Here is a 20,595-nt window from a genome sequence, read left to right as displayed (position 1 = left end):
ACCCTTCAGAGCAATCTTCGATAGGGACCCAGAGAAACTGATTTTCTTCCTCAGCCAAGTACGCTCTCACTTGAATCACTGGGCTCACCTCTACCCGGACCCAGGTGTGATGGTCAATGTGATTGCGTCCAGCCTAGAGGGAGAAGCATCCGAATGGTTGAACAATTTATATAATGAGCAGGCCCCTGAATTGGAGGACCTCCACCTTTTCCTCCTGGGGCTGAGGGAAAGATCTGAGGACCCATTCATTGCCCTCAAAGCAGAAGAACAAATCCATAAGCTGGCCGGCCTGCCCTAGAGTACATCCGGGAGTTTCTAAAGCTGGCCGGCCAGATAGAGAGATGGCATGAGCAATCAATAATTCATCTTTTTAGAGAAGGGTTAGATGACCACCTTTCTCAGGCATGTATCTAACAAGCTGTGCCCGACCAGCTGCATGAATGGTACCAGGCACCGGTGAAATTAAATGTCCAGCTCACCCGCTATAAAAAGCCTCTCCCACCTGAAGCTGCGCCAAAGCCAGGACCCAGATGGCTACCACCCTCCCCAAAACCCCAAACTACTGCTACTGCCAAAAGACCTAGACCACTTACAGGTCTGCCAATCAAGTGCTTTTGATGTGGACAGCAGGGACATCGAGCAGTGAACTGCCCAGTTCCTTACCTGCAACAGCAGAGTAGACCAGAACCAACAACAAGGAAGAGATCCACACAGCAGCCACCAAGAGAAAAGTCCAACTGGGCTACCCAGGAGCCCGTTACCCAGGTTACGTCCCCCACCCAGGAGGACGCTGTCCCACCGACTGGACCTGCCTCCACTTTACCCAGCTTTGACAGCAACGATGAAGGAGAGAATGTCCCGATGGTGAGTCGACACATCCTACCTTTTTTATTGCCTGCTAAACTCATGATCCCTAAGTCAGGGGCACAAGTAGACCTGAAAGTGCTAGTTGATACTGGCTACTCCCAATGCATCATTAGCCTGTCATGTGCCTTGAGACTGGGCATACAGGCTAAGCTGCTCTCCAAACCTGTGAGGTTTGCGCACGCCGATGGCTCCCTAATGGGAGGGACTTTAGTCACGCAATTAACGGAGCCCTTACGCCTGGAAATAGGCGAGCACTGGGAGTTTATTCACTTCCTGGTAGCTCCAAAAATGTCTGAGATCCTAGGACTAGCCTGGCTAGACAAATGGATCCCCCCATTGATTCAACAGATGTTACAGGAGTATTTAGCCCACCCAATGAGGGAGCACACATGGCTGCCTTACGGCCACCCGGTGAGCCGCTCATTCCCAGCAAGTACCAGGACATAGCGGAGGCATTTAGTGAGAAAGAATGTGAAACCTTGCCTCCTCATTATCCCAATGATCGTTCCATTGAGCTGTTACCAGGGGCCAAACTCCCCCGACCAAGAATGTACATTATGTCCCCCCTTGAAATGGAGGAGATGCAGTGATATGTGGCTACAAACCTAGTGAGGGGATTCATCGAGCGGATCAAGTCAACCATGGGTGCCCCTGTGTTGTTCAAAGAGAAAAAGGATGGGTCTCTTCATCTCTGTGTAGATTATAAGAGCCTTAACGCTGTGAGTGTGGAAAATAAATACCCTCTCCCCCTCCTGAAAGACTTACTAATCCACCTGGCGAAGGGGAGTGTCTTCACTAAATTAGACCTGAGAGAAGCTTATTACCGAGTAAGACTAAAGGAGGGGGTGAGTGGAAGACAGCCTTCAACTGCCCCTTGGGAAGCTACCAGTTCAAAGTCATGCCATTTGGACTGCAGAGGGCCCCAGCTGTATTTATGCAGTTGATCAATGAGGTCTTACATGATCACCTATACAAAGGGGTCCTGGTATACCTTGATGACATCCTGATATACAGTATGAATATGACTGACCACACAAAACTGGTCAGGGAAGTGTTAAAGAAATTATTGAATGCCAAACGTTATATCAAATTGTCGAAATGTGAATTTCACCAAACCCGATTAGATTATCTTGGCTATAGAATTTCCAGTGAGGGTATTGAAATGGACCCAGCCAAAGTAAAAACCATAATTCAATGGCAGCCCCCAAAGACCTGCAAACAGCTCCAGAGCTTCTTAGGGCTTGCCAACTTCTACCGTCAATTTATCCCCTCTTTTGCCAAGATTGCTCTACCTCTTACAGAACTACTCAAAACGGGGAAAGAAGGGGGAAAACCATGACCTGGCCAACCACTAGCATGGACTATGAGTTGTCAGAAAGCTTTTGAGAATTTAAAAAGACTATTTGCGGCTGAACTAGTCCTAAAGCACCCCTGCCCAGGGGAGCCCTTCATAATTCAGGCAGACGCCAGCGATGTGGCAGTCAGAGCAGTGTTATTGCAAAAGAATAAAAGTGGGGTCCTGCAACCTTGTGCTTACACCTCTAAGAAATTTACTGAAAGCGAGAGGAGATGGACAGTCTGGGAGAAGGAGGCCTTCACTATTAGGTGGGGGCTATTAAACTGGCGGCACTACTTAGAAGGGAGCAAGGTGCTTTTTGAAGTAAGGACAGATCACAAAAATTTAGAGGCACTAAAAACTCCCCGCAAATTGTCCCCAAAACAAGTACGATGGGCACAGTACTTCAACCATTTTAACTTTACTCTAAAGTACATACCTGGAAGAAAAAACTTCCTAGCTGATGCACTCTCCCGATTGCCACAGTACAAAAGTGAATGTGAAGAAGTTCACAAGGCAATTATCACACCTCACAGGACCCCTAATCCTGATGACCCCGGGGTAAAGAAAATAAAGCGAGAACTCCTCACTGATCAATAGTTTAAAGACAATCAGACATCCCTAACATGCAGGGATGGTCTGGCTTACAAGGGGGGAAAATTGTACTTGCCTGAAGCTCTTCGTCTTAATGCCCTCAAACACAGCTATGATGTCAAACAGGCTGGACATTTCGGATATCTAAAAACTCTACATCTCACTTGCCAGCAATTTTGGTGGCCAGGACTAAAATGATACATAGAAAACTATGTCAAAAGCTGTACTGTATGTGCCACCATGAAAAGAATCCCAGGAAAGACCCCTGGGTTACTGCAACCAGTGGACGAACCTTCTCAACCATGGGAAGAAATAGTTATGGACTTTATAGTAGACCTACCTAACACTAGAGGAAATACTGTCATTTGGACTGTGATAGACCTATTTTAAAAACAGGCTCATTTTATCACCTGCAAAGGACTTCCATCGGCTCAACGCCTGACTAAGTTGTACCTAAAACATAACTACTGACTACATGGTGTCCCTAAGCAAATAATTTCAGACAGAAGGGTGAAGTTCACAGCAAAATTTTGGAGAAACTTTCTTAAATTAATTGGATCATCTCAAGGCCTATCAACTGCTTTTCACCCGGCTACTAATGGAGCCACAGAATCTGCCAACAAAATGGTGGAACAATAACTTAGATGCTATGTCTCTTACTAACAAACAAACTGGACTGACCTCCTCCCTTTCGCAAAGGTGGCTTACAATAATTCAGTACATAGCAGCACTGGCTACACTCCTTTCCTTGTAGCCACAGGGAAAGAATTCAACCCCATACCAGAAAACCCTCAGTATTTTTTTTTAATCCCATTTATATCCCGCCCTTCTCCAAAGACTCAGGGCAGCTTACAATTTAAAGCACAAATCAATGTGCTTAGCAATAGCCTTCATTCTATGTATATGCCTGCTTATTAGGGCTTTCGCCCACCCCCCAGCGGCATTATTACAAAGTCAGCTTATTGCCCCCAACAATCTGGGTCCTCATTTTACCTACCTCGGAAGGATGGAAGGCTGAGTCAACCTTGAGCCTGGTGGGATGTGAACCTGCACCAATTGCAGACAGCTGGTGTTACTTAAGGAGGCATTAGCCCACTGCTCCACCAAGTTACCCTCCACTTCCCAGACTCTTGATCATTGGGTGAGGGGTTGGGAAGAAGTTTGGGAAAATACAAAGGTGGCCTTAAAGAAGACTTTTGAGACCTATAAAAAGCAAGCTGACAAAAAGAGAGCTCCCCAAAGAACATTCCAAGTTGGGGAAAAGGTTTATTTGTCGACTAAATACTTATGCCTTAAACTATTCAATAAGAAGTTAGGACCAAAATTCTTGGGGCCTTTCCCCATTGTGAGAATCATTAACCCAGTCACAGTGGAATTGAAACTCCCCAGATATTTGGGGAAAATTCACCTGGTTTTCCATTGCAACTTACTAAAACTTTTTCGGGCCTCCACTTTAAGACCTCCCTCTAAAAAGGCACCTGGACCCCTAGTACTAGCGTGTCAGACCCATTATGAAGTGAAACATATTTTTGACTCTAGAATTTTTAAGGGAAAATTGCAGTACGTAGTACAATGGAAGGCGTACCCATTGTCTGAAGCCATTTGGGTGAAATCTAGTGATGTGAAAGCTGACAGGCTTATCAAAAGGTTTTATGAGAAACACCCCAACAAACCAAAAACCATCTCCTAATTTGTGTTTTGTTTACATTACAGGATATGTCCTTTTTGTAAGGGGGGCCGGATATCAACACTGCTAACATTGAATGCTCTTGCTTGACAAGAGATGAAGAAGCAGCTATTTCATATGTTAAACTTGTGTGTTGCTTTCAGAGATAAGGTTAAGGCTGGGAGGAGGGAGGAGGAAGATTGTACCTCAAGGCCGTTTGAAATTAAAGAAGATAAGAACTTGGCAGGTGGTCTAACAGAAGAGAAACTAATTCTTTAAATTAATTGGAGAATGTGACTAATGACAAAAATAGAAAGGTGGAGAATTGTATTTAATATATTGTGCAAGGGGGCAGAGATTTCAGATTCCAGCTTCCTTCGAGCAAGCATTTGCTGGAGTATTGGGCTAATAAAGAAGTTTTAAGGTAAACAATGCCTCAGAGTCACTTGAAAATCTCATATGTCGGAAACCTGACACCAACTATGTCTAATGCCAAAACTTTTCCTTATGTAATTATGCTTATTTAAAAGAACAAATACTCTACAGTATATGTACCTTTCCCAAGCACCATGTTCTAAGATCTTACAACTGTTAAAGAACAAAAGGGAAAGAAAGCCACAAGTTTTTGATTGCTTTCATATAATCACAGCAAAGAACAATATTATAATAATTTCTCTATGATATAGGTTCATTTTGTCTTCTTTTCACAGGTAGGGCAAGGACTTCTTTCCTTTTTTATGTCTTGCCATTCAAGCAGACTGTGCCAATTCAGAAATGATCTACTGCATGCTTAGGAGAATAAGTGAGAAAAACACCTAAGAGAAACAGCATACAGCCCTTGCTAGATAAGTTTCCTGTCTACTTCGCTCCAATTCGAAAGCAGTTTACTGAGACTCCAAGTGACTTGGAAGTAATTTCTACTAGAATTGTATGGGGGGGGAGGGAACTAAAAAAAATGGTGGTGGCAGAAGCTTAAAAAAACAAGACTAAAAGAAACCCTTTCTGCTAACATCAGCAAAGGACTTACAGTAGAATCATAATTTCTTTATAATTTTCTTGGGTTAGTTATAAACTAGATATATTTTTATAAATTTATCACAATGATTGAATATATGTAAACAAATAAATACTCCCAATCTTGTGTTAAAAAATAGATATTTCATAATATTCTCATTTTTCCAATTTTTATTATGGGGAAAAAAAATCTTGAGATTCATTTTTTACAACACATTTTTCCAAAACAAAATCTATGTTTAGCAATGCTAATCATTTTTCTAAAATCCAGAAATAGTTCTTCTAAGATGAAGAAAGAGTTCATAAAAACACATGAATGCATTATGAGATTCAACTGGGAGGAAAGTTTTCATTTACCTGATTTGTTAGATACCCATATAATTGCCTCTGATGAGATGTGGCTTGTATTTCCTACTGCAATTGTTAATGGTATCTGCCACAAGTAGCTGCAAGACAAAGGAGTGGATTCTAAGAATAAAAATACTGAAATGATTCTTCTCACTTAACAGCAATCAGGGATAATATCAAAGGAATCAAACATGTACAATAAGGGAGCAAATATTTTGATTCTAACATGTTACTTTGTTTCTAAAATCAATTTGTGAATGGCAACAAAGAAGTCAGTCAGTCATCTGTCAAAAACTACATTTTCCTTTTTTAAAACAAAATGTACTATCATTGCATGATATTTTCTGATTAGATAAAATAACAAAACAGAAAAGACAGCAACCAAAATAACAGCTCTGCCCCCATGACAAAGTATAATTTGAAGAGAACAGGCTTTGGCAATAGTGTATTTTTTTGGTTTCAGTAACACTATGCCTTTTTCATAATGCTATCATTAAAAACATCCTGTCAAAATCCCTCTATAATTACTCATATATCAGTACAGGTAGTCCTTGACTTGCAACTATTCATGAAGTGATTGTTCAAAGTTACTACTCATCCTCTTCACAACCTGTTTTCCTTGTTACCTTCTGGGAGGAGGCTTCATGGTATCCGTAGCAGAACATCCAGATTCAACCATAGTTTCATTCCATACAGCATTAACCTTGTGAACTCTCAGGATTCCTCCTTCCATTATAGATTCAAGATGGACAGTATTTAATATTTTATTGCTATGTATATGTGGGGGTGTGGGTCTATACATATGTTGTTTATAGTATGATTTAGGTGTGTATCATGTATGTGTTTCACTTTGAAAGCGGGCAACTAAATTTCATTTTTGATGTGTGCCATTGTGCCCACATTAAAAAAATGACAATTAAAATTATCTTATCTTATCTTATCTTATCTTATCTTATCTTATCTTATCTTATCTTATCTTATCTTATCTTATCTTATCTTATCTTATCTACAACAGCACTGAAAAAAGTGACTTATGACCATTTTTCAGAGTTACGACCTTTGCAACAGCCCCATGATCATGTGATCAAAATTTAGATGCTTGGCAACTGGTTCGTATTTATGACCATTGCTGGATCCCAAGGCCATGTGATCACCTTTTGTGACCTTCTGACAAGTAAACTCGAAGGGGAAGCCAGATTCATTTAACTATGTTACTAACTTTTTTTGAAGATACGAATCATGTCAGTTCTTTTCCAGTCCTCTGCTATTTCCCTGGTGCTCCGGGATCTTTGAAAGATATGGCTCAGTGGTTCCAGCTCCTTCAGAACTCTGGGATATAATCCATCTGGTCCTGGTGATTTGAACTCAACTAGGGCAGACAGGTATTGTCTTATCATTTTCTTGCCTGTTTTGCAAATCTGTCTTTTATGATTCTGTTTTTGATAGGTTTGGCTATTTTTTCTTTTTGCGTGAAGACAGATGCAAATAATGAATCAGGCAGCTCTGCCTTCTTCCTGCTGCCCATCTTCTCCCATTAGTTGACCAATTGTTTCCTTCACTTTTTTCTTGTTTTTTATATGCTGAAAGAAATTTGTTTTATTATTTTTGATTTTTGTTGCAAGTCTTAGTTCATTCTGAGCCTTAGCCTTCCTGACTTGATCTTTGCAGGTTTGAGTTATATGCTGATATTCTGCCTTGGTTATATCCCTCTTTCCATTTTTTTCTTTTACTTGTTGTTTTTGTCTTTCAGTGTATGAAATAATTCTTTATGTAGCCATGACAATTTCTTCTTTGATTTCTTATTTTTCTTTTTCAGTGGCATTGTGCTAGATTGGGCTTTTATAATCATATTTTTCAGAATTTCCAAAGCTTCTTGAGTTATTTTCCCCTTTAAGATTTTCATCCATAGAATCCTTCCCAAAATCAAAGTTTCTTGAAATCAGCTCTTTTAAAGTCTAAGACATTAGCTTGATTTTGTCCTATTGCTTTATATCTGCATTATATTGAATTCCAATAAGACATGGTCACTCTTGCCCAAAGTTCCTGCAACTTCAGTCCCTCTATCATTTCTTCTCTGTTAATTTAATTTAATTTAATTTATTATCATTTCTATAATTTCTTATTATATTTCTATAATAAGAATGAAGTCACATAGCTGATTCTCTAGTACCTTCCTCTGCCTTTTAGATGACAAAATTGTCATCTAGGCTCATCAGGAACATGTTTGATATCCCATTTGATGCAGAATTTGTCTCCCAATTGATGTCCGTGTGATTAAAGTTCTCCATTACTACTGTGATGTATTTCCTACATACATTAGTTAACTGATTAGCAAAAAATTCATCTATTTTTTCTGTATGGTTGGGTGGCCTGTAGGATACACCTATGGCAATGTCATTCTTTTTTCCTTTTATATTAATTCATATGCATTCAAGGAGGCTTTTATCCTTGGTTTTATGCATTTCTGTAGAGGTATAGTGATTTTTTATATAGAATGCAACTGTGTCAGTGATTAGGCCTTTGCTAGAGGAGATAGCTGATTTGAGCAACTATAAAGATTATTTAGCAATTATAAAAGTGTATTCAGTATGCTGGATAGAAGAGCTGGATTTAAAATAATGCTTCTTCAAAATTTACATAATTATTTCAAAATATTCCTGTGGAAATGTCAGTTAATGTAATAACCAATTCATTTCATGTGATCCAGAATCAACTTCAAAATTAATTGCTATTAAACAAAGAAAAATAATGAATGTTATAGCTGGAAAGTAAATTATTTTATAAAAAGATTATCTTGGTATGGCATTTACTGATAAGTACTGATGCACACATGTAACATCTTATTTTCTGAGATGAATATTATAGAAATTCTCTATCTGGGCCAATCCTTCGAACTGGCTTTGGCAGAATTCTCAACATGCATTTTTGATAATTTTTTAAGAAATGGCTAAAGAAATCGCTATAAATATGCATTTTTGTAATGTGTGAATCAGAAGATATGGCTTATAGCTGATTATAACTATATTAGTAAAGTGGCTTGAAAATATACATTAAAAACACAGGCATAATTACTAAACCTGACATTCACATAGTTATTTGCAATCCTTATTGTTTACTTCCTTCTATTCCTTCTAAAAATAAATCAGGCTGTTGCATCTAGGCAATACTCCGATGACAGAAAACAAACATGATTAGAACAGTATATTTTAGAATAGGATTATTTCAAGGCTCTTCAAAAAACAATTATTAAAAAAACAGAATTGTCATTCTTACAATACTATGTATCCCTGAATTTATAAATAATTTACAATCGTAACATAATACAACAGACCCAATAAAATAGTATGAAAATAGACAAAGCATTCCATTTTATACTTTGGGATTTATGTCTGGTCTGCATGTATATGTCATATAAAAGGATATCAACCTGTCCATTCCCATGACCTAGTAAATAGTGACATAAATGGGGAAAGGAACCCAATGTAACAGTGAGGCTTTCATTCCATGTGGTCACTCTACTTCAGTTGCAATTATATTAACATTCGTATGGTGTGTACATGATTTGTTTAGACTTAAGACAAATGTTTTCTATATTTATTCTAGTTACAAACATTTTGCCAATGGCCAAATATGAATAAATAGTGGCACTGGGTACCTCTGCAAACACTGACATCTATTATGTATAGGTGCCCTTGCTGATTTTGACAACTCTAATGATATTGAGTCATTAGCTCCTGGGTTCAAAGAGGTAAGAAATTCAGTTATGATTTACTACTGACTCCCAATTCTGACTACAAGAACCATAGAATTAATAAAGGAAAATATCTGTAGCTCAGAGTTGAAATGAGGGGGCCTGGGTTGCTGTCTGAGCTTGGTGCTCAGAATTATAGAATTATGGTGTATGATAAACAAGCAAATATTTGTACAAAAGCAAATACTTTTTCTATGGTGCCATCATTCCTTCTGCAATGATGGACTGAAACAAGCGACTGATATTTCAGACAGAGCCCTTCAAACAGTTACTCATCCTCTTGTCACCTCACAACTAGCGTACAGTATTGCAATGTGCTGTATGAGAGGTTGCTCTTGAAGATCATCTGAAAGCATAGCTGGTACAAAATGCAGCACTGCAAACAATAGTAACAGGGTTGTGGTAAGCCCATCTGTCACTACTGTTACATTGGTGTTTGCCAATTAGCTTCCAGGTGCAATTCAAAATACTCTTATCTATAAAGCCCTTTATAGCTCAGGGACCACTGATCTCCAACTATTTCTGCCTGGCCAGTATGTGGGCTTGGCAGAGTGGGAATGCTCCAGGTTTTTTCTATTACATGATGTCACCTTATGGGACCAAGGAAGCTTGCCTTCTCTATTGTGACCCCTATCCTCTGGAACAACATCTCCCTAGAGATAGGGGTGGTATGTTCCCTTCTGGGGTCCTAAACTGTCCTTAAGAGTTATTGTAATGTGTTGGTAGGGCAAACCTGGTTTGTCATGTTTGTTTGAGTTCAGAATGCCTGTGATGTTGTATTTTTTATCTGCTTTTATTGTTTTTGTATTCGTAAACCACCTACAGTCTGAGGGGGTTTGCGGCTATAATACATTTAAGTAAATAAATAATATTTGGTTTGTCTTGGCAAATGGAAAGCTAATTCTTCTTTGAACAGCTGTAAACTTTGGACATCTTAGAGGCAAAATATTTTCCAATAATAAAATTATAATTGGTAAGGATCCATTAATCTTCCCTGGGCAGTGGGCCAAGTTGTTGGATGAGCCCATAATGATATTGTGATTGCATGTGTCTGAGCCATTCTGAATGCAATGTGCTGTTTTAAAATACTTTTTATCTATGGGTTTATAAATTGTCTGGTAGCCAACCAGAGTCATGTGTCAAGTGGACAGGCATGCACATTTTAAAAAAATAAATGTTAATAAAATCTGAAATTAAATTTGCTCTGAATAGTAGTTAATACATCTGACTAACAGATACTACAGACAAAATAGAATAGAAAAAGTATTACATAACCAGTAGGTATTTAAATTATTATCTATATATTTGTTAGATTTAATAATTTGTGCTCATTAATTGCTTAGATTTGTGGATTTTCCCAGAAACTCCAATTTTTGTTTTGTTTTGTTTTGTTTTATCCCATTTATATCCCGCCCTTCTCCAAAGACTCAGGGCGGCTTACAATCTAAAGCACAAATCAAATGTGCTTAGCAATAGCCTTCATTCTATGTATATGCCTGCTATTAGGGCTTTCAGCCCCCCCCCAAGCGGCATTTTTACAAAGTCAGCTTATTGCCCCCAACAATCTGGGTCCTCATTTTACCTACCTTGGAAGGATGGAAGGCTGAGTCAACCTTGAGCCTGTTGGGATGTGAACCTGCACTAATTGCAGGCAGCTGGTGTTACTTAAGGAGGCATTAACCCACTGCTCCACCAAGGCTCTTTTGCATTTAACTCTGTGGTTTTTAGTTTTGTATTGTTATTATTGTATTTTATGCTGTGTTTAGGGACGCGGTGGCTCAGTGGGTTTGTTTTTTTTTTGTTTTTTAATATATTTTATTGATTTTTTGCAATAGCAATCTTTAGTGATTAATAAACAGCATGTTGTCTGGGTTCATATATTTAAAAACAATCAATAATAATTATTTTCTATAATTCCATAATCAATATATTAATTAATGATATAGTTCCTTGATCTTCTCTTCTTCCAGTACTATTCTCCTTTGTCAATATTAAACAGATATAATTCGTAATACTTTCAATACATACAAAGCTGGATATAAACATTTTTCTTGTATTTGTACAAATAACAATAACATTAACATATAACATCTTTTTTGATGGCCTTATATTTCAATTGTATCTGTAAAAGTCATCTTAATAAGTCACTATGTGTCCTGTTTTCAAGATTATCATGTAAGCTTGTTTTCCCCTCAGTATTCAAACCATTCTTATCAGTCGTAATTTTCTCATAATTAATTACCTTTAAATATCCAAACTTTTCATTCACATATACTATCCCAATATTTTTACATTTCATATATTATAAAGAGTACTATGCTACTTATATATCTTATCCCACTTACTACAGGGCCCCTTTATCTCCAAAATAAATCTGTTCTTTTAACCATATTCAAACAAGCATTTAATCATATAGTACTCCATCTGGTAAGTTGAATCAAATCTCTTGAATCTAACTCTAGCCTTCTTCTTTTGCCAAGTAGCTTTCTGAGTCAGTATGTTCTTGCTTCCTGTATTTTTGTGAGTGTTGTTGGGAATGGGAAAGACAAGTTAAGTGGGATGTATGGTTTTTGTCTCCCAAACTCTAATGATTCTCCTGGCAACTCTATAATCCATTTTGTTGGATCTTCTTTCTTAACCTCAAATTTGTTTTGAAGTCCTGAAAGATAAAGTATCTTTTCCATTTTCATTGTTGTGGCAATTTTCTTTTGTTTGTATTAAGCCATAGTTCTCTTCATTTATAGCTTTCCTATTTGGGATATTTCCCTCTGGTTTATGTTCTGTTATCTGATTTGTTTGTTCATTATTGTCATTTTCTGAGAGTTTTTTACTTGTAAATTTAGGTTGAAGATGTGCTCATTTATGTCATCGAAGTTGTTTTTGATCTCATCATGGTTTGAAACAATTGTCATTTGAATCCGGCACAGTACTGCATACATTTCCTCCTGGAAAATATTTGCCTTGTCTTGTAGTGTTACTCCTGAAGATCTCTGATGTTCTAGGCTGGGGCCTTTAGAAGGGAATATTAGGTGTGATTTCCTGTCACTTTTAGATAGGTATGCAACATCCATTTTGTCTCCCCCCTCCAGTCTTTCACCAATACCATAGTCTCTATGATTAGCCTCATAAAAGCAGCCAATCTTAAAATCCAAACAATCAAATCTTATATAGTTATCTTTATGTATGGTTTTTGTAATCCAATGTGTTTCCAATTGTCAAAGCACCATCGAAAGCAGTATTTTATAACAGTTCTTCTGTTCAGGGGTCTTACAATTATCAAGCAGCCAAAACTGAAGTCCAGAATGTTTAGCCACCTAAGAGCTTTTCAGTAAATTCCTTCCTAGAAGATTAGCCAAAAGTCAAGGTTTTTCTTTCTCAAACAATTCTTCAGCTTAGAGATCATAGCTCAGTAAGTATTTATAATCCCAGAAGGTCAACCATTTTTAAACAAATGTGGTTCTCACTCTGTAGTAGACGGCCCAGTGTATTTTCTTTTCTCTGTTCCCAGCTGTTCTTTATTTGGCTAAAAGTCTTTGAGGTTCAAAGGAACAAGTTTTTCTCTATTTCTGGGCATCTTGCCAATTTCTGAGTCAATGCAGCTGTAGTTTTATGTTCTAATCCTCCACTAGATGTCAGTAGCTATTCATTTTCCAACTTTTAAGACAAAGAATTATTTTCTTATAATTTCATCAGTACTCTTTCAGTTGTGGAATCTTAACAGTTTTCATAATTTTCAGATTTATCCAGACTGTAGTAGTATTAATTTCATTTCAATATATTTCTATCCCACTTCCATCTATGGAAGGGTGAGGGTGTAGTCCCCTCCCTTCTCACTTTCTGAGGATTCTTTGCTTGTTGGGGATCTTTTCCAGGAAATCAGTTACAAAATAGGAGAGAGAAGATCTATATTCTCACCCAGTTCCAAGCACGCTGCTCACCGTTGTTCTGGTTTGTTCTTTTGGACTTCGGCTGCGGGTAGCTTGGGCTAAGTCCGCAAGGTGTGACTAGCCTTTCTCCTGTCGGGTTGGAGGGTTTCCCCCAGATCAAACAGATTGACCTCCATCATTCCAAAATCAGCAGGAGGCCCCTCCTTCTTTGTCACCTCTCCAGGACTACTTTTGACCCATTTAGGGTCCCCTGGCGAAACCAGCCATGGGGTGCGGAGTCCCGCAATCCCTCAGCCATGTCGCTAAGATGCAAGACCGGAAGTCCCAGAAACTCCAATTATGGTTGCTGTCCTCTGGGATGGCCTTGTTCCACCCAAGACAATTTTGGCAATATTATCCTGCCTTTTTTTAATTCCACAAAACATCTAATAATATCAAAGTACACTAGATTGCAAAGAGAGTCAGGACAACGGATTATTATCACTAGTATTTCTGTTTATTAATGTAGCAACATCTATGCTGCCCCAAATTATTGGTGAAGAAAAGCTCAGAAAATTATAGGTTTCAAAATTACTTTGTGTTGAAATTGGGCAATGAGTGTTGCATTTTAGAAATAGGTCCCAAAATTATATCCTATTTAATTTAAATTTGTTCATACCCACTACTCTAAGCAATAATGATTGCAAATGAATGTTTTGAAATTATTTTTTTAGTCCTATTCCATTTCCTGTTTTACATTCATCTCTAACATTCTGTATATTTATGAAAATAAAAGGGCATGGGTAAAACACGGAACATTTATTTTTAATTGCATTAGATTTCTCTGTTAAATTTAAACAAGCCACCTAGGGTCATCAAGAGCTGGACAGCATATAAGTTTAATATATTAGAATTAGGGGGGGAAATAGTCAGGACTGATATTGGGAATGGCCTTTTAAAACATGGGAAGATTGGCAGTGATTAATTGGTTCATTTTTCACAAAATCAAAATTCATAGCAGGTATAGCCCAGTAGTTTGGAGTTTTCTTATGCCAATCATTTAAGAATATCTACCAACTCTTTCTTGCATGAAATGGTGCTGTGACTAACCAAATAACAGTGTTAAATAAAATAAATGAAGTAGCATTGTCACTATCATGCTAACAACATAGGTATCAGAACATATGTACTTGTGGAAAGAAATGGAAACAGCTAATGACAGCCCCATTTTGTTTCATTACAAGGGAATTAGTAAAATGGATAGCAAATGATGGAAATGTACATGGAAAAATGGCTCACACAGAGGAAAGTCCTTGCATAATCACTTTGGTTTCCTCTTTGTTCTAATCTTGGGGAAAAAATCACTCATGTTTTTATAAAAAGGTAACGGTAAAGGTTCCCCCGCACATGCATGCTAGTCGTTTCTGACTCTAGGGGCCGGGCCTCATCTCCATTTCAAAGCCAAAGAGCCAGCGCTTGTCCGAGGATGTTTCCGTGGTCATGTGGCCGGCATGACTGGATGCCAAAGGCACACGGAATGCTGTTACCTACCCACTGTAGTGGTCCCTATTTTTCTACTTGCATTTTTATGTGCTTTCGAACTGCTAGGTTGGCAGAAGCTTTGATGAGTAACAGGCGCTCACTCTGCTACACGGCACTCAAGATTCGACCCACCAAACTGCCAACCTTCTGATCGACAAGCTCGGCGTCCTAACCCACCGAGCCACTGCGTCCCTTTTGTTCTAATCTTGGGGAAAAATCACTCATGTTGTTATACATATCTGTATGTATATAGCAATTTTACATCTTGAATTTAAACAGCAATTTCTGGGGCAATCCCTTACCTTACTACAAGCAAGAAAACAATTGCTCTTCTAGTAGTTATTTAGTACAGTAATTAATACTGGTAGGTATGCAAATAGCCTTAATAGAAAGATCAAAATTGCTGTACCAGCTACTCCGGTCATCAAGGTATTAAGGTTTTGTTAAAGTAGTGAATGTTGAATTGCTTCCTTATGCAATTCATACAAAAAGTGGAATGGAGATTAAAGGTTGAGGATTCCTTCTGCCTATTATCTTCCTACCTTTCCTTCCTTTCCCACTCATGATCTACTTCCAAGCTTATGTATTGAATTGAATGAATGCACTACTGCTGTATTCATAGAGTTCTACAGTTCTGGCAAAATTATAAAATACAATACAATTCCTTGGAAATTTGAATTCCATGATTCATTAAGTTCCAGTATAAGTAATTAAATACACATTTAAAAAAACAATGAGGGAAGTAAACAGATTGAGACAGTAGCAGATGGGAAGGAAAGTTTTAAGCATACTTTGCCCCTGCGATCTCAGTGCCTTCCCCCAGTTGCTATTAATGTTCATGCAGATGATGCCATCTGCATTAGACAAGATAGTTCTATTAATTTCTATAGACTTCCACATTTATGTGTACCATATTAACATATAAGGTTTCTCATAATTAAGTCACCCTATTAGTGGATTTGGAGTTGTTTATAAATTATATACCTCTGCTAAATTAAATGTAAGAAGGATTTCCTTTTCTGATTTAGTATTTAATTATTCTTCCCCAGTGAAAGCCCACTGATGTAAAAAAAAACATAAAGATGACTGAATACATTTAAACTACCTATTATCGAAAATTTCCAGATATAAATTTAAGTCTCTATCTGCAACTTTCTAAATGTGTCGATTCTGACAATACTATTTCAATATTTTAAGATAATGCTTATAAATAATGTTCTTTAAAAATAGCAAAGGCATACTGTGGTGTCACTGCAATAGTCACAAATCTTTATTTAACCACATGAAGATATTTCTCCTTCTCTAGCAGTAGTACTAAAACAATTGTAAAATGTAGAAAATGTAAATACCTGTTGTTTCTCAAACTGGGATCTTTATCAAGGTCATAAACAAAATGATCTTGAGAGATTGTTATAATATTGTTTGTATTTTCATTTCTCTTGATAGTGATAACAGGGTAACCCATCTGGAGTGTCCACTGATCCATTACTTCTTGGATATTCACAAATTTCCCAATCTTCTTAAGTGCCTTCAAAACAAATAAAAAAATATAAAACTCCTTTCTGAAATGATATTATCATGTTCTCTCTTTTAGTAAAAGGGTTCAGGGGGTATTCATTAATGTATTCATAATTTTATATGAAGTTTTTTTAATCTATGCAGATATATTATGTTTGTTTAAATTCTATGTAACAGTACCACTACTGTCTATTCTGATATCACAGTTTAGAAATACATTCCACTAAGTTCAATGTGTTAGCACTCAATTCAGCATAGAATTCCATCTGAGGAATTCCAATCATAAAATATAATAGAAAGAAAGTTATTTTTCCACTTGCTTTATCACAGAAGTAGAGAGTCTGTGTCCTTCCGGATGCTGTTAAATTACTTTTGATTCCCAGCTACTTTGTCATTGGCTATGCTGACTGGGGCTGTTAGAAACTATAGTTCACCAATATCTGAAGTACATACCTTCTCTAATTCTACTTGATGGCTGTTAATTTTAATTGCAACATTAACTTTAGATGGAAAATTAAAACAGAATAGCAATACTAACAATTTTAGCCATCACTTTAGATTTATACTAAGGTGTAAAACTCTAAGTAAAATCATCTTAACAAGGCAGGTTAATGCTGATGCAACCTTTACGTTCAGTGAAAGCAGTTGACTTTTATTGAAAGAGCAAATTATTACAAAATAATAATTTCACAATACTTTCCTAATTCCTGTACCTGGTTAATTCTGCTGTTTGAAGTTGATCCACATTATTATAGTTAGCAAAAATGCCACTTATTTAAAGAAGTGACTTCCCTATAGAGGACCCATGATTTTTATGTATGGTCCTATTGTGTGTGCAATCTCAGAAGAAGCCTGTATGGAAATTACCAGGACTAGGGTTTCCTTGGCTGTGGCTGTAACACTGTAGCATTCCCTTTAACTTTCAGTTCTGTCTGTCAATTCTTAAGGTCTCAAAACCTTAGAAACTTATTTTTCCCCCACATCCATTTCTTCCATAGTATTTGACACTATTAATGGAGATATGGATAGAAGAGGTATTTCAAATCCACCAATAGCCCTTGTTCTAATAGGCATTTGTTCTTTGCTTCAATTTGATTGAATGGCACCTATCATGTATAGTACATTTCTATTGTTTGCTTTGTTTAAATATATATATGATTGTTAACAGTCTCTTTTTGTGTTGACTTTCCTATACCCCACCAGAGTTTGGATTAGGAATAAATTTATTTATTTTATGGAATTCATACTTTGCCTCAGTCCAACTGAATTCTAGCCAGTTCTTCACTAAAAAACCACCACCACAACAATTCTATCATGCAAAATAATATAGTAAATAAAATAAATAAAACCTACTTTTAAATTGATGGCTTTACAATCAGCCCTAAAAGGCACTGTGTAAAAGCCACATTTTTATGCATTTTCATGGACTTCTCAAGAGCTTCAGAGACGAAGTTGAGACATGCCTATAGAGAACTGATAAATCTCCTAGTAGGTAGGACTCTGAATATATGTTCTTAGACTAATTGAGTTAGGTGGGCAGATTTTACCAGGAATAAATCAAAGATCTCAGAGAACAAAGGTAATGCTCCCTCCAAGTCCACAGGACTTCCATGAAAGAGATCAATACAGTTTCTGTCCCATGCCCTGGAATTCCAGATCCAACTGATAAATTTTCTCCAATAACTATATTTTCTCCATAATTCTCCATAAGAGCCTTGGTGGAGCAGTGGGCTAATGTCTCCCTAAGTAACACCAGCTGCCTGCAATTAGTGCAGGTTCACATCCCACCAGGCTCAAGGTTGACTCAGCCTTCCATCCTTCCGAGGTAGGTAAAATGAGGACCCAGATTGTTGGGGGCAATAAGCTGACTTTGTAATAATGCCGCTTGGGGGGGGGGGGCGAAAGCCCTAATAAGCAGGCATATACATAGAATGAAGGCTATTGCTAAGCACATTGATTTGTGCTTCTTAGATTGTAAGCTGCCCTGAGTCTTCGGAGAAGGGTGGGATATAAATGGGATTAAAATAAAAATAAAAAAATAAAAAAAAATTCCCCAAGAAGGCAAGATTGGAGAATGGATGGAAATTGTTCATTTTCACTACATGATAGCATGGCTTCCTGAAAAATCAATAGAACAACCCCACTCTCAAGGAGCTGAAACTTCCCCTTTCTCCATGACTATATTCTTAATCTCCTCCCTGGCTGTTTTTATCTGCCCGATGGGACTGGGGTGCAATGCACAAATAGAAGGACTAGATCACAGAGAATCCTGTCCATTTGCTAGAGATTTGCAGTCCCCAAATAATCCTACAGGACATGATGTTTCTTGCTGCAATAGATTCTAATGCAGATTCCATTTCTAATTTATCTTACTTCAGTTAAAATATATGCTATAGGCTCTAGATAAATTCCAATTTGCTGATTCTAGTAAAATAATTTCTTTCAGGAGAGGACAAGCAGAAGAGCAAATCCCTCTTTCAACATCCTCAACATGTATTTAAAATCTGCACAAGAATGTTGGAGACTTCAAGAAGCAAATTTCAGGAAGGAGAAATTAGGAGAGAAACGTTTCTATGAGCTTCTGCAGCTTGTGTGACACTGCTTTCTGCCTCTATGTTATCAATATTATCAATTAGTGCCAAATTAATTGTGCACTTCTGTGAACACTGAACCTGTAGATTGAACTATTTTTCATGTTCTATATCTGAACATCACAATTTTTAAAATCAATGATAGCTTAGTCATCCTGAATTTTTTTTACTTCTAAGGGCAAAGAGTAAGGGAATGTGCTAGTAAGATGAACAGATTTTGAGGTCCATATTTAAGCCTTTTTAAGCACCATTTTTAAAACTTTTCTTCAGTGTATCACTTTTAATATACAGTATTTACATATATAAGCCCCAAAGCCAAGTAATAAACATTAGCCCTCAAAATAAATTACACTTGACCATGAAATATGTTTAATGGTTATACCTCTGACAGTGTATTCCATAGGTCCTCCCTTGCAGCATTGCCATACTTGTAAATTGTTAAATAATCCTAAAAATACATACATACATAAATACATGAAAAATAAATATATGCTGTATAACTTCCATACCAGTTTAGACATACATTTATAATATTTATATTATATATCCATGCTTAGTATATATACATTTAGAACATTTTAAAGTTAGTTTTCAGTATGTAATAAAAGTACCAATAATCAACATTCCAAATTTTTATTCTATAAATCATAGATACATGGATGGACAATGCAGACTCATTGTGGTCTTTGCAAACCTGCAGCCCCCAGATATCTGTAACAGTTGTTACTTAGCTATAATTTCTGATGTATTAGAAAAGGAAAATTATTAAATACATATGAGAGTAATATTAACATATTCATTTTTAAAGATAACAATGAAACAAAATTAGTTTTGTTTGAGCTCTATTTCATATGCGCCAAAGCTGAATATGGTCCTCAGCCCAGAAAAGTCCTTCAATCCTGCTAATGAACTTTTATTTTCTTACATTCAAATATATTTTCCACTTTAATTTCTTATCTACTTTACACTTTTTAATCTTTGTTTCTAGCAAATCTTACAACAGTCAGAAACAGTTCCAAAAGTAAGTATTACTTATTATTTTAGCAGATCATTCTATGATTACTTTTGAGAAATACAGACACTGTTAATACCAAGATTTATTATTAAACATTGCCCTTATTTTTTCAAACCAAAACTTCCAATCTAATGTACTGTTACAAGTATATTGTTTCCCTTTGGGATTAAAGACTAAAGAATGCCATCAAACTACATTATACACATTTTAGATTGAAGATTTACTTTATGTTAAGAAACAGCCCAGATTGAGATTCAAGGTACTGGTAACGGTATTTAAAGCACTCCATGGCATGGGGCCGGAGTACCTCAGGGAACATCTGCTGCCGGCATCAAGCTCCCTGCGCCCTGTGCGTTCCCACAGAGAGGGCCTCCTCAGGGTGCCACCGATCAGAGAATGCCGATTGGTGGCCCCCAGGGGGAGATCCTTCTCTGTGGGCGCTCCGGAGCTGTGGAATCAGCTACCGGTTGAGCTCCGGATGGCGCCC

At 37.3% G+C, this 20,595-nt stretch overlaps 1 protein-coding gene across 1 annotated transcript in view; it reads right to left on the bottom strand.

The window, feature by feature from the left end:
- Positions 1-20,595, bottom strand: part of TRHDE (thyrotropin releasing hormone degrading enzyme) — a gene marked incomplete at both ends in the record, with an annotated part of 263,817 nt that overhangs the window by 46,658 nt on the left and 196,564 nt on the right. The window contains 3 exon segments of the mRNA XM_081330257.1: positions 5,835-5,923; positions 16,334-16,512; positions 19,476-19,541. Coding sequence (XP_081186383.1) covers positions 5,835-5,923; positions 16,334-16,512; positions 19,476-19,541 — 334 coding nt within the window.

Source organism: Vipera berus (assembly GCF_964194415.1).
Source record: "Vipera berus genome assembly, chromosome: 6".
Lineage (NCBI taxonomy): Eukaryota > Metazoa > Chordata > Lepidosauria > Squamata > Viperidae > Vipera > Vipera berus.
The sequence above is the reverse complement of the archived record's forward strand: the minus strand, read 5'-3'. Positions and strand labels throughout refer to the sequence as shown.